This window comes from Delphinapterus leucas, chromosome 10 (assembly GCF_059928025.1).
Source record: "Delphinapterus leucas isolate spDelLeu-1000000601 "Yukka" chromosome 10, BTC_Dleu_Yukka2, whole genome shotgun sequence".
NCBI classification, from domain to species: Eukaryota; Metazoa; Chordata; class Mammalia; order Artiodactyla; family Monodontidae; genus Delphinapterus; species Delphinapterus leucas.
The window spans coordinates 41,757,600-41,773,200 of record NC_143138.1 but is presented as its reverse complement, the minus strand read 5'-3'; the positions used below and the strand labels follow the sequence as shown (position 1 = coordinate 41,773,200).

The 15,601-nt window shown below is 44.0% G+C and overlaps 1 protein-coding gene across 5 annotated transcripts in view; it reads right to left on the bottom strand.

Annotated features, from left to right (window-relative positions):
• Positions 1 to 6,061: 6,061 nt before the first annotated feature.
• LRRC1 (leucine rich repeat containing 1) overlaps positions 6,062 to 15,601 on the bottom strand; it is a 127,229-nt gene continuing 117,689 nt past the window's right edge. For all 5 annotated transcript variants that reach the window (XM_089918912.1, XM_089918913.1, XM_089918914.1 and 2 more), the window contains 3 exons: positions 10,498 to 10,670; positions 9,194 to 9,330; positions 6,062 to 7,585 (listed from right to left, as the gene is read on the bottom strand). In XM_089918912.1, the coding sequence (XP_089775038.1) occupies positions 7,427 to 7,585; positions 9,194 to 9,330; positions 10,498 to 10,670 (469 nt within the window). In that variant the 3' untranslated portion in view covers positions 6,062 to 7,426. The remainder of the gene's footprint in view (positions 7,586 to 9,193; positions 9,331 to 10,497; positions 10,671 to 15,601) is intronic.

Sequence of the window (15,601 nt, the reverse complement as noted above, 5' to 3'; positions counted from 1 at the left end):
AGCAGGCACTGATTTTTCTGGCTGCCCCATGCCAGCTCCTTAAAGAGTGATGCGATCCTATCACCAGCAACTGTGATTAGAGGGAAAGAACCAGGCCAGAGCTTCAGCGTATTTTGTTGACATGTTTCTTCTAACAACCTATGTGCTACAGGGAATTGTACACCAAGATGCGGTAAAGGAGGTTGGGTGGCTAGCTTAGAGTCAATCACCACAGGTGACAAACGCTGGGTTTCCAAAGGTCTGCTTCCATCCAGGCCCTGGGCACACCACCTTCATCCGACGGCAACATCAACACGGGGTGACGGCTGGGGAGGGACGAAGACGCGGAGACAGGCAGCCGCTGATGGGAGGCAGTCACCATCAAGCAGGGACCCCATCCAACCGGTGATTTTTCAGGTGTCCAGGTGAGAATACAACCCAGATGAGGGTTCCCTCCCATCCTGCAGGGTTAGGGCTAGGCTTAGGGTAAATGCTTATCCAGCTGTGTCCACCCTCATGGGAGAAAGTGGCAAGGCCGGAACCTAACAACCCCGCAGTCATCTAAGGGGGATGCTCTCTGACCCTCAGACGTTCCAGAATGACGACACCAAGAGCAACCCCCACCTGACAGACCCAGCCCAGAGCCCATTCCTGAAACTCCCCAAACCAACCCCGAAACTCGCCCCACCCAGAGTGCCTCTGGGCCAATGGGCAGGACAAGAATTCAGGAAGAATATTCTATGCCCAGACAAGTGAGTGTGTAGTTTTGTTGTTCCAAGCAGTGCTCATCAAGGTTTAAACAAACAAGCCCTCACACCTACGGCAGGGAAGGATGGGAGGCCGCAGCCAGGTGTGTTAACACAGGATGCTGGGGTCCAGACAGCAGCAAACCTGTCTGCAAACAGCCAGACCTTAGCTCTAGAAAGCCCCTCTAGAGAAGCTTCTATGGATTCTATTTACATGGTATCAGGTGTCCATCAGGCCCCGATGCTCCCGGTTTCCTGCCACGTGAAGACTGCCCAAGGCTGTCTCTTCCTACAACCAGGGTGATCGAGCCAGTTTCCAACAAAATTAAATGCTGCTCAGTCACACAAGGTTTCTATTCTTCTGCTTTGCTGCGTCTATGATTAAACAAAAATTCCTAAAGGGGAGTAATCACTATTTGTCAAATCTTTCACAACACTTTTTAAAGGGAGGATCTGAAATAATAAATCACGAGTCACCTTTCCTATTTCCCCTCAAACTGCATCGAGATCAAGCTGCAGCACTCTAGATCTCCAAGTCTTCCTTATCTGTCTTTTCTCCAAGGGGAGGCTGTGAAAGGCAGTGAGGATGAAGATCGTTCCTGATTAACTAGCTCACGCCAGGGCTAACTGCCAATTTTTGAAACACGTTAGAGCTCTCTCAAGAGCCAGTTCCCCAACTGTCACTTCAGTCAATATTAAAAATATATATATCAATTTTTTTCTGGTCACCCACTAACCAAATAGTTTTTCTCCCAAGCTTCTCGAGGATTGCACACAGTCTGAGATGGTAGAACAGAGATCCCATGAACATTTTCATAGCCCTTGCCATAGGACATGATGTGGGGTGGGCAGGGGGAGGGGTGGAGGGGAGTGGGGGGCATAGCATTTGCTACCCAAACTGGGCACAGAGGAAGATCCAGGTCTGCAGAGATGGCGCTAAATTTCACTGAGTTCTATGCCAGTCTTTGTCCATAACCCAGGCCTAAATGATCCCAAAAAATTAAAACAGAGCCATCGCGTCTACAATAAATACAACTCTGAATATAGTTGCAGCTTCACAGTGTTTTAGCTGAGGGAGGGATGGGGGGCAAAGGAAAATAAGGGAGTAATGGAGATCAGAGTCTAGTCAATGGAGATGTGAATCAAATTTCAACTTTGTCATTTACTGTTGGATCTTGGAAAAGTCGTGAAAACTATCTGAATCTTGCGGGGAGAGATTAAGATGATGGAATAGAAGGACATGGAGCTTCCCTCCTCCCACAAATACATCAAAACTAGCTGAATCCTAATTCTCTCCTTTGCAAAATGGAAATGCCACAACCTACCTCATGGGCTGTTCTGGAAAACTGAGACTGTGTTCAGTCAGCCTGGGGTGTGGCACATAGTAAGTGCTCAGTAAACAGCAGCCATCATAACTGCCATTTCACCAATACCAAGGGGCAGCTCATCATTTGCTTAGAAATTAAACTCTTGATGCCTTGCAAGGCCCTTGGAGGATCAACCCAATTAGATTCTCACCCAGTCAGAGCTCAGGGGTCTGTCACAGGGAGGGACTGCCCACTCGCACAGTTTACACTGTCCATCTGCCAGTTGTGAGACACAAAAGCTCGTCTCAAACCTTCCCCACAGCCTACTGAATGAAGGTAACCAGATCAGGTTCTTCTGGTCGGTCTCCCCTTCCCGCCAGCTGTCACCTTTTCAAAAAGAAAACAGTCCAGCAAGATGGGAGTGGACCGCACATGCACCAGCTCAGGCTGCATTGATTTCTTTTATCCAGTAGGTTTTTTTTCCCACTGATGCTCCATGTCTTAAGTCTACTTGCCCGTCCTGGTACAGAAAAGCCTCAGAGGTCTCCCTTGGAGAGAGAAGAGACAGAACACAGCAAGAGGGGAAAAAGGAGGGAGTTATGAAAATCAAAGGTGAAATAGAGTTAAGATACTAAATGGGCACAACAGACCAAAGCCTAGAACACTGAGGACTTGGCAGAGAGGGGACGTGGCCTGGAAACCCAGAGACCCTTTTCTCAATTAGGCGTTTAATGGTTTCTTGGTAGAAACTAGATTTCCCTTAAGGTCAGCTAGCTTAGTAAAGTCCAGTTACAATGAAGGGGTTACCAGGGGACCACTGCTAACCTTACCATTAAGTGAGCTGACCAGACAAAACTTCCCTCACCCATTACATAACTCATGGGTCTCTAGAGAATATCGTAGAAGAGAGAGTTTTCAGATGAAGTTTTCTTCACCAGAGAACTAGCATGTGTCCTCATTTCCGGGGAACAAGACACTGGTGATCACACACTGCTGAGTCCGTGGTAGGAAGTGCAGAGCCGCTAATAACACCATTGTAATAACGACAACAGCAAAGACCTGTAATAGTTGCAGCCACACACTCCCTGAGAGCTTGTGTCCTATGCAACCCATTTCATTCTCACTCTGAGCCTGTAAGAGGTATCACTGCCCCATTTTAGAGATGAAGGACCGGGGAGGTTAAGTCGCTTATCCAAAGTCACATGGCAGGGCTGGGATTCAAACCCACGTCCATATGATTGCAACGGCTGCGCTGTGCTGACTCTCAAAATTTTAAACTCCAAAGTGCTACTTTAAAAGGTACACTTGCTCTCTGCTCCCCCCGAGTTTTTTAATTATTTCATTGTACAGTCTTCTCCTTATGGATGTATTTTAAAACATAATTTGGTTCCTTTAAAACGGCTTAGCATTTGCAGCAACATGGATGGACCTGGACATTATCATACTAAGTGAAGTAAGTCAGACAGAGAAAGACAAATACCATATGATATCGCTTGTATGTGGAATCCAAAATAAATAAATAAATAAAAAATAAAGAACTTATTTACAAGGCAGAAATACACTCACAGACATAGAAAACAAACTTACGGTTACCAAAGGGGAAGGTGGGGGAGGGATAAATTGGGAGGTTGGGATTGATGCTACTGTATATAAAATAAACAAGGACCTACAATATAGCACAGGGAACTCAATTATCTTGTAAAATGGCTTAGCATTGGTCTCGTGTTGGTAACTGCTGACACTGGGGGACAGGTACATGGGGGTCCACTACATAATTCTACTTTTGTATGTTTTTGATTACCCATATTTTAAAGTTTTTTTAATTGGCTCTTTGGAAAGTTGGGTTAAGTCAACACTAAAGGCTGATGTGAGATTTTAACTCTCACCCAGCTGCAAGGTCCCTGCTTGCCTCCCATTAACAAGCAGCGCCAAGGCCGTCCCTGGTCAGACTGCGTGTGTCTGTGCAGCCTCGCCGCCCGCCAGCCAGCATGCCTGTAGCAGGGGTGTCAGTCATCTTATACGATTAGAACTGGTTGCTCCGAGTAACTTTCCGACAAAGAAGGAATTTTCCCAGCCTCCACCCCATCCATTATGCGTGCCTTCTTGGGTGTGGTCCATTTCACAAGAGATGGCAGGATGGCTGTCAAAGGCTGGTGCAAATGACTTACCTGTGCTTCTTTACCCCAGGAAGTTTTTAGGTAGAAAGATTGGGTTGGTCAGGACCATTGCTCCAAACTTTCCAGAAAAAAACAGAAGATCCAGGCAAACTGTTCTATCAATAGTTTTCTCACCTGCTCCTCTTTTCATCATCAATGATTTCATGATTTTATCCCCTCTACATTTTGAAGGTTTTATCCACTTAGGTGTAATTTCCTTGCTAAAGAAGAGGAACTAGGGGCTACACAAACAAGTGGATGAACAGGTCATACTCGTCTTCCCTGCTTTTACCTGTCACTCCCCCCAAGACAAACAGTCAGGCCTTACAGCTACTCCTCCCTTTCCTAAAGGAAGGGCCAGAGAGGGGCTGGAGGCCGACCGGGCTGTGGAGAAGGATTCCTCAGGAAAAGGTCAGAAACTTCTGGCACTGGCCTCACAAGGCAATCCTTTCACGTTTAAATTTTCCTTATAACGACAAGAAACTTTGCTCCCTCATCTGCGAGCACCCCTTTCCTTTTCTCCATTTTAAGATTCTGGCATACTCGGTTTTATTTTATAAATATGATGCTTATGCCTGTTGCCTGACACACCTGATGTCTTTAACACTTTGATGGCCCTTGAAATTGCTTTGTAGAATCACTCTGTTTTTTACCAATAAAGGAAGAATTTTTTTAAATGAAAAAAAAAAAACATGATGCTTAGGCTCATGGGCTGACAGAGAAGCAGATTGGCTTTATTTAAGGAGAAATCTTCACCCTGAAGAACAGAGAGAACTTCCATGGTGGTTTTTGTTTGTTCTCATATAAAGCCTACCCTTTACTATTCAGTTCACCATGGCTTTGGTGGAACAGAGGTGGACAGAACAGTGTGTGTGTTTAAATTTTTCTAGGAATTTCTATGTACCTAATTATTTGTTTCCTTTTCCTTGGAAAAGGCCGGCATGTTCTTGGGTTGGGTCTGACTGGTGGGTGCTGTTTCCATCATGACGCCTACACCTGTCCCAGCATCCGGAGGGTAAGAGCATCGTAGTGTCACCCAGAGTAAACGACTAAGGTGAAGGTGACTTTTCCTGCTCAAGGAAGGGGGAGGAAACTAATCCCAAGACTGAAAACAAAAAGCAAAACAAAGCAAAAAACCCCAAGTGAATGTGAAGTAGAAGAGACAGGCCAAAGGAAACAAGTAATTAGGTACGTAGAATTTTCTAGAAAAATTCAAACACACACACTATTCTGTCCACCTCTATTCCACCAAAGCCATGGTGAACTGAGTAGTAAAGGGTGGGCTTTATATGAAGACAAACAAACAAAATACCAGGGAAGTTGTATCTGTTCTTCAGGGTCAAGAAAACTCTCCTTAAATAAAGCCGATCTGCTGCTCTTATCAGCCCATGAGTCTGTGGCATCATCTTTTGCAAAACAAAACCGAGTATGCCGGAATCTTAAAACGGAGAAAAGGAAAGGGGTGCCCACAGATGAGGGAACGAGAGATAAAACTGAGCAGCCGAAAACCACTTATGTGCCATGTGCTTTCAAGTCAGCAGTCTTAGAAACGTACACGCACATACAAACCACCGAAAAAGCAAAGTGAAACTCCTGGTAGTAAAAGAAGGTATCGCAGTTGGTTGGTTGAAAGCAGGTTTCTAAGGCGTCTGATTGGCCAGACAGCCCCAACCCAAGGTGAGGCGCCAGACTTGAAGGCGATGCTGGGCTCCGCCTCGGGTGGGAGGAAGGGGTACTCAGACCCACAGGACGTTAGCATAAAACCACCGGCGGCTCAGGTATTTGAGGAAAGGGAGGGCATTCTGAAAGAACTCGGCTGCCTTCTATCATTTGAACATACGAGGAGAAATCAACTTTAAAAAGCTGTAACGGCTCATGTCCAGGGTGACTTTATTTCATGGAAAGAATAAAAAGACAACACCAACGGCATGATTTTCCTAAACACCACACAGGGACAGGCTGTGTCCTCTTTTCATTCCTCTTTTATCACATCATACAAAATTGTAAAAAAAAGAAACCAACAGAAACACACCAAAACATACCCCCAGACCCCTTAAATTAGCAGACTTAAAATTAAAACTTGAAGCAATATTTTGTTATACTTTGATCCAAACTCTATGTACAAATTAAATTGCACTTATAAAGACAGCAACATTTCTAACGGGGTTGTAGGTTATTCTGCTTTATTGTGGTTTTATATCTCGATATAAAACTTTTAAAGCTTTCTTCAGTAAAAACCATACTTTCTTTAATAGTACATAATGCATTTCCCCACTGAATTTCTGAACCAGTTTTTTCTTTTTGTGCTTTTCTGCTCTGTTTTATTTTACAAATGGCACATACCTTCTGAGTAGGTACAAGCAGACACAACACTTATCCTAAGAGACTCATTCATGAAAAAGTCAGACTGTAAAAGAAATGAAATATTAGCAGTCTAATCCTTTGGTTCATCTTTTAAAAAAAAAATCAACTGGTATAATTTACGAATTGGTGGTAACTCTTCTTTTTGGTTAAAAACAAATCCACCTGGTAGATTACTGATTAAAATCCAACATTGCTTTCAAAGTACCACCTTTCCAGCCTCCTCTCTGCTCAAAGATGCCATTGTGACAACTGGTTTGACAGGACACAGGCTACAGTAAGGCACAAGTGGATGGTACAAATAAAAACAAATACTTTAGGACTGGTGGTTGTTTTTTTTTCCTGCACGTACCGTTTCCAAGATAAAATCACAAAAAGAAATACATATTTTTTGTTATGAAATACCTATACAAAATGTTTAAATGTACACCATCTGAGCTGCCAAAAAGGGTTTAAAAAAGTATCAATTTTTCCCCCATACATAAAACTCTCTCTCATCAGTAGGTCCAAGAGAACTTGGGTTCACAATGTCCCAGCACTTTATGGGAGGGAGGAGGGTCAAAATTCCCCTTCCTGCTCTCCCTGACCCCAACACAAGACAAAAACAAAGGTCAGATGTTGTCAGTAGTGTATTCTACTTATTACAAACAACTGAAATTTAGGGAAAAAAAAAAAAAAAATCAGGCCGGAGACCACGGGTGGGTGCAGTGACTGGCTGCCGGATCAGAGTAAGGCACTTCCCGGGGGCGCAGCATCCCGACGCGTGGGTGGGGACCGGTGCGGGGTCCGGTGGAGGCCAAGGCCTCTGGGGGCTCCACGCGGGGACAGGCTGGCTCCGCAGCAGGATGACTCGGGAGGTATGACGTGGATGCGCCATCTACACCGACGTGGTCACACGGTCAATGGTGTGGTTGACCTCGTTTTTGTTGGAATCCAGTCCTTTAGCAGCATTCCTGTCGTTCCGTAAATTTTCCACCGTCTTTTTCATGTTCTTGAGCTCCCCTGGGTGGGGCGTGGCTCGTCTCAGGAGTGTTCTCTGAAAAGCGAGGAGTGGGGTGAGTGTTTGGGTTTTACTCCATCACTCCTTCAAATGCGAAGCTTCCTGGGTAGCTTTCCAACACAGGTCTCCCCTTCCCAGAGGTTAAGAGGCAGAGTGGGCGAAAAGCTTGCTTTGGAGGTACGTGCATATATCAACTGCTCCCTCGTGGTTAAGGGAAGATGAAAGTGCTGAGTAGAACTTACCTAGTCAAGATGGAAGGGCTCCTTTCAGAATAAAAGAATACTTTGCAAAATACGAGATGAGTGTTACGATAAGAACAAAGTTCCACGTGCAGTAAGAAAAAAATAAAAGATTTGTGAGATAGAATTGTGGGGGGAGGGGAGGAAGAAGAGAAAGGAGTCAAAAAAATTCTAAAATTAAAATCCCTAGAATGTTCTACTATTATCTGAAGCGGTTCTGGCTTTCTTCAACCCATGAGGCACAGGAGGTGAAGGAAAAGGGAAGTGAGAAAGGACTTCTTTTCTAATTTTGCTGCTGTGTTTTATTTATGACCTACTGAAGAAAAGTTCACATTTTTCTAATAAAGACCACAGGGTGGGAAGTGAAGTGACAGGGTATGGGCAATGTTTTTAAAATTATATTATTTAACATGTTATGTGCTCTTCTGCTCCTAAAACAGCATTTACATCTTATAAATGGCCAGTCCGGGAGTTTCAGGAGGAGCTACGATAGGTTAACAAAGGAGGAGCAGCACTAAGGCAACGCGTAACTGGTGAAATAATCATGCTCTAAGAAGTCATGAGATAAAGTCATTTACATTGGAGTCATTTTGTCATGCCTAATTCCTACCTTGCCCTCTGCCACTGTAAGTGAATGAAAGCCCACTTGGGGACAGCTGGAATAACAAAGACTCCAGGCAGTAATTTAAAAACTGCCGTTTGTCTTGGGGGCTGCAAGTACTCCCTCTGAGCTCTGCTTATGAAAATCTCAATTAGTGCAAGGAGTTTAAGAAGCCAAAGCCAAATTGCAGGAAGACTCCGAGAGTTGTCCCTGACTCAACTGGATGGCTGAGACACATATGGAGGATGGAGGCAAGTAGGGCTGAGTGGTCCTTTCAAACCTATTCCTGATTTCTGAATGAAAACCCATAAGGGAATCCTACTTCAGATCACAAGCTCTCTGCATGAAGGTGAAGGCTCCCGGTTATGTGAAGATAAGCAAGAAGTCCAGGAGGACAGCAGGCAAGCTAAGCCACGTGGTGAAACATGGATGAATCCCCACAGTACGGCTACAAATGGGTGTGGAGGGCAGGGAGAGACTCAGTTCACTGGGAACAAAAGAGAAGAAAAAATTCCCAACCAATTTTAAGAAAGCAGTGGGGGCAGGAGGGGTAACTATCACAAATAAAGAAAAAGAAGCACCCACAAACTATTCAAACAAACAAACAAAAAAAGTCTCATTTGGTGAATCAGAACCTTAGAAACTCCCAGTTTTGCCTTCTAAAAACAATTCTTAGATGCTGAAGGCAGAACAGAGAAAAGACTATTTGAAAATAAGGGAGATCTTTATCAGGTGTCACTTTCAATCTCGGAAGCCTTTTAAATTTTGAATGTCTGTGGAAGCCAAGAAGCTCGAATCCCATACCGTTTCATTATCGTCCTCGTCCTTTTCATCTTCCAGAAATCGGATTGCGCTGACCCTGTTCACTGCACGCTCATTCCAGGCCTCATCGGACACATCGTTCACCAAGCTCTCCAGGGCACCACAGCGAGGCAGGTTCTCTGTTGGACAAAGACCACGTCAGCAGGGTTCCCGTGACTGGCAAGGTTGCCCTTTCTTTTCAAGGATGCGTAATTCTATTTAAGATCATAAGATATCTGCTAAATCAATATTTACTATTTCATTCCAGAATGTCATCATGATTCATAGAGTTCTTTTTCATGCTTCTTTTTTACACTCTCACTTCAGAAACTTCCTCTTGACCGTGATTTGGCCACACATGTTGGATCTAGTACTTTCCTTGGCAGCGCAACCTACCGCATTGTTCTCTTGGGGTCTTAAGTGCTCCTCTAACGAGGCTGGGATAGACAAGGTGGCTCCGCTCGCCCAGACCCTTCTCTCTTTTTTCTATCGAAACCAGCTCCCAGAAAAGGATTTATGACAGTCATGTGATATGAGTGTGAATGCTTTTTTTTTTTAAAGTAATCACTTTTTTTTTTTTAGAAGATGTTGGGGGTAGGAGTTTATTAATTAATTTATTTATTTTTGCTGTGTTGGGTCTTCGTTTCTGTGTGAGGGCTTTCTCTGGTTGCGGCAAGCGGGGGCCACTCTTCATCGCGGTGCGCGGGCCTCTCATTGTCGCGGCCTCTCTTGTTGCGGAGCACAGGCTCCAGATGCGCAGGCTCAGTAATTGTGGCTCACGGGCCTAGTTGCTCCGTGGCATGTGGGATCCTCCCAGACCAGGGCTCGAACCGGTGTCCCCTGCATTAGCAGGCAGATTCTCAACCACTGCACTCCCAGGGAAGCCCTGAATGCTTTTTTAAACCACACATAATTTACAAAACAAAGGTACAGTCACTCAAAACAACTCCCTGTTTTAAAAAGAGTTTGCTGGAGATGTTCAATACTAATCCTCCAAACCGTCTGGATTTTAAGGGACTCTTACCTCTTTTAGGAGTCTGTATTTGCATTTTCAGCCTTAGCTAGAACTCAAAACCAGAAGGCTGTTTAAAGAGTATCAAATGTGATACACGGGTATGAGCAGCACGTTTTTTCTGCAGAGATACAGGGGAAGCTTCCCAGAAAAGACCCACAATGACCTCACACCTAGGCTGGCTCTGCAGGCAGATAAGACACAACGCAGTCCCGTGTGCGAGTGAGAGGCCTTAAGGACAGGCATAAACTGCTGCTAATTCTCGGGGCCAAGTGAACCTGGTCCTTCCATTTACCTTGGCAGGCAGGTTCAGAAGGCAGCTGAGGAAGTAAGACACAGGTGAGAATCTTCTCCCCGGTGGTGTGGTCAGTGTCCGTCTGGAACGTGAGCAGGGGCTGGGACTGGTTGTCTGATAACCACAGAGCCTTCAACTTTAAAGCGGTCAGGGATAAAGGCAGGTGCGACAGCCTCGATGAAAACAAAAGGAGACATGGGGAGCTTACAATCTGTGATTAAATCAAGTCTTGTCCAAAACAAAACAGGAAAAAAAAATAAAAACCGCTTCCTGGGATTGGGTTCAATATGTGAAAAGGTATTATGTTTATAATAAGATACTCGATTTACCCTTTGCCAGTGGACGCTTCAGTGGGTGACTGTGCTTCCCTTTTCTGTCATCACCTCTCTCATTAGCACCTCCAGGCCATGGGGCAAAAAATGAGGAAATTACAGCGCGCGCTGTTTACTCTTGGGAAGTTTCCATTTAAAGGCCGGGGTGGGGCGGGGGAGTGGGGAAGCCAGTGTTAATTGTGGAAGAACCCGGAAGCCGAGTTCTTCCTAAGTCAATGGGGACAGCCTCACCCGCAGGGCTGGAATAAGACCATGGCGTTACCTGTCCCCGGTAGCACCTGGCAAATCGGGACGTGAGGAAGGTGAGGCCTTGGGCGCTGCAAAGTTTAAACTGCAGTTAAAATAAAGATTAAAAGTGTTTCTTTATGGACTCCACTTGCTCTCTCTGGGGAGATTATTTTAGGTATTCCATTTTAGACTTTTAAGTCTCTGAAAGCTCCCACTTCTCAGACACCTACGTGATAATTAATTTCCACCTCAGATTGCTTCAGTTTCGAAGGAAATAAAGCACTTTAAAAACTGTAATGTGATACCTAAAGATTAGTTTTCTATCTATGTTTGTACAAGTATTTGACCAGTTAAATCTTTTTAGTGATGACCGTCACCAGAAATCATATGCACTTGGTACTTGGCGACGATTACTTGGAGCAGAGGATCTCAACTAGGGGCAATTTTGCCCCCGGGGACACCTGGCAATGTCTATAGACATTTTTGGGGGTGCTACTGACATCTAGTGGGTCAAGGCCCGGATGTTGCTAAATTCCCTACAACGCATAGGACAGCCGCGCAACAAACAACTATCCAGTCCCAAATGGAACACTGCCAAGGGTGAAATGCTGCTCTGGTAAAAACCAAGGCTTTACACAAGTTTAATTCACTCTGAAAACACCCGAACCTCTGCAGATACCAGGAATTTAAGGTTTAAAGAACTTAAGGTTATATTTGATCAAGTATTTTCACTTGACTTCATGACTTCATACGTTAGCTAAAAATAAGCTAATCACAGTCTGTTACCTACAATAGGAGGCAGATTTTCTTAAAAGAAATCTCTGGCCCATTAATTCTATAAGAAATTACGTGACAGCGTGTATTCCTGGGGTTCTTTCTTCTATGAAATGGTACCTCTATCTCCATTTAACATATATGGGAGAGATGCCTAAATATCTCACCAACAGACTAATGCAGACTTGTCAGACGTATTTTGAATTGACAGACTTACGGGAAATAAACTAGAAATAAACTAGAAAAAGCAGTTATACTCCAATATTATAAAACGAATCCAAGTAAAACGTAGGCACAGACCAACTAAGTTAATTTAACAGATGAAGTTAGAAATGATCAAAGAATGCAGACAGCGTATTAACAAACTTTCTATAAGAATAATGAATACATTTCACAAAAGCCTTCCCATGTCCTAGTTATGGAGGTGAGAAAATATTTTCTTTTCCTAAAAGTTAGTCCAGTCAAGGCTGACCCATCCCATACACACTCAGTGGGTGCAGTATTGGTTAAATACAGGGAACTGTGCCCACGTGGGAGTGAGGTTCTCAAGTCGATGCCATGAGAATTGCCTATGTGAAAGGACCCTTGAAAAGACTCCGTGTGTTGTACACGCCACTATTTCACCAATGACGGCCAAATTGGGTGGGAAATATGTGTTTTTAAATCCCAGAATCCACCCAGTGCAGTGACATGCACATACCAGGAGGATGCCTGGAGGGGTCTGAGGGCACAGCAACTCACAGCCCCACTTCCCCTGATTCTGAGGTATTGGTTCTTTGAGGGGGCTAGAAAGTGAAATCTCTGTGCTTATTTGTATAAGCGTACAAATGATCTCTCCCTCTGCCCAAAGGCTGTCACACACATACTCAAATGCAAGGAAGTTAAAGACACAAGGCAGGTATCTGCCAGACACTGTGACAGGACTTTTTAAAAAGAATATCCTAATACACTGGGGGGGTGCTTAAAAGACATCAAACCCTTTTTCATTTTATTGAACCAAAGGGTAATTTCTTTTGAAAGTTTGTCCCTATTTCTTTTTTAAAAAGGAATTAAGCTAATATCCTCCAGAATGTTTCAAGGTTCAACGTCTTGGGCAAGAAATCTATAGTCAGCGTCTCTACCTTCGAGAGAGTAAAGAAAAAATAAATCAAGATTTGAAAGCTGGCATGACACACAGATACTAAAAACACGGTCGTCGTGCCTTCTCAGACTAATAACTGGCTTCCCAGATAAATGCTAAAGCAAAGGTATAAACAAAAGGCTAAACAGAGCATCAATAATAAATAACAGCTGCTAAGGATGCAAATCATGTCATAAAAGCTAAAATAAATTACTAGACTCCACAACAACAGGTCTTAAAATCACATGCCACCAGGCCAGGTAAGACAGATGCGTGGTCTAGAACACTGGTTTTCCCGCAAAGAATCAACGTGCCAGCTTGGATTCGGCTGCTGCCGGCCAAGCACACACCACACATGAGCTCGTTCACACGTGTCTTATGGACAGAGGTGTTCCCAGTGTCACAGAGGAAAAAAGCCCTGCTCCCTGCCCAGTCTGCAAACAGAGACTCTGCGGGCTGGGCCGACCCTGTCGCTGACTCACTGCGGCCTTGGGGAGAAAGACACACACTCCTCTGTTTCTCTTGGGTGAGCATCCCAGATACAAGCCAGAAAACAGATTTTTTTAAAAATCTGCTTTCCAGGGGAGTTAGTAATACATTTTTGGTTTATTCTGGTACCTTCTGTCCACTACAGGATCAACACAAGAAGCCGCAGCCCCATTTGTACACACCTCTGTGCTACATTTAGGACCACAGAAATAAAAAGCCCGTGGTTACTACTTACATCAACAGTACAAGGAATAAAGCAAATGAACAACCAAACCGTGAGCTTCTCGTTTCCAGATACATCGGTGACCAGCCCACCGAAGTGACCTTCCCCACCTCTGGCTACGATAGCAGTTGCTTTATCAAATTTATTTAGCACCTAAACATGGCCTACTGATTAATGTAATACTAACTAGACCTATGGCTGAATGCTTCTTACAACCGAATATTTCATCTGTTTGTTACCTCCTAGTAGAATTGCTAGTTTTAAGCAACGTTTTCAAAAATGTTTAAAGAGATACACAGAGAGAACATAATCAGTGAAAAAATGTAAACAATCCCAAAATATCTAAAGTGTAAACAATCCCAAAATATCTAAATTGAAAGCCCCCTGTAACCTCAAGTTTCCAGCCCTCCTCTAGGGGAACCACTTAATATTTTGGTGTTCTCTATAGGTAAGACTTTTTAAAAACAAAAACAAAAATGAGAGCACCAGGCACTGTCCACACTTGCTCTTTGCCCTGAGCATCGTGGGTCACAACGCAGAGAAACAGATCATTCTCTAGCTGCTCAGTATTCCACAGTCTGGCTACACTTGTGTTGTGTTTTGTCTTTTAATATTTTTTCCAGCTTTATTGAGATCTAATTGACATATACCACTGTGTAAATCTGAGGTGGAAAATGTGATGATTTGATATATAACGTTGGTGTTCAGTGTCTGAGGATGCAGGACCTGCGGATGCGGAGGGCCAACTCTGCTGCGGCATCTTATATAAGGGGCTGGGGCGTCTGCCCATGTTGGTACCCTCGGGGGTGCTGGAACCAATCCCCCCAGGGATACAGAGGGATGACTGTTTCGGGAAATGATTACCTCAGTAGGCTTAGTATCTCCATCTCCTCACATAATCACCACAGTGTGTGTGTGTGTGTGTGTGTGTGTGTGTGTGTGTGTTGGAAACATTTAAGATCTACTCTCCTAGCACCTTTAGAGGATATAATACAGTGTTGTTAACTACAGTCATCATGCTGTATGTTAGATCCCCAGAACTTATTCGTCTGCTAACCGGAAATCTGTACCCTTTAACTGGCATCTCCTAATTTCCCCCACCCGCTGGCCCCTGGCAACCACCAGTCCACTCTCTGTTTCTATGAGTGCAGCTTGTTTAGACTTCCCATAAAAATGAGATCACACAGTATTTGTCTTTCTCTGTCTAACTTATTTCACTTAGCAAAATGCCCTCAAGCTCCATCCTTGTTGTCGTAAGTGACAGGATTTCCGACTTTCTCATGGCTGAATAGTATTCCATTTCATATATACGTATATATGTGTGTACACACTCACTCACTCTCTCTCTCTCTCTCACACACACACACACACACACACACACACACACATCTTTATTCATTCACCTGTTGGATGCTTAGGCTATTTCCATATCTCAGCTACTGTGAATAAAGCTGCAATGAACATGAGAGTACAGATAGCGCTTGGATATCCTGTTTTCTTTTCCTTTGGGTATATACCCAGAAGCTGAACTGCTGGATCATATGGTGGTTCTATTTATAATTTCTTGAGGACACCCCATACTGTTTTCCACTGTGGATGCACCAACTTACATTCCCGCCAACACTGCACAAGGGTTCCCTTTTTGCTGTGTCATCATCAACACGTGTTACCCCTTGTCTTTCTGATAAAAAGCCATCCTAATAGGTATAAGGTGATACCTTTTAGGCTTTTTAATTTATTTTTTGGATCATGAAATTCAAAGTTACAAACGATTTCTCCGTCGACAGCCATGGTTTGCAGTATTTGGTACTAGTAATATTGCGAGGAAGATGCTCCAATACCCGATTTTGTGTACTTGGTGGATAGTCATATGGGAAAGAACCTAAGAGTTAAGGACATCTGTATTCTGGGCCCAGAGGTGGTTGCTGATACAAGGCA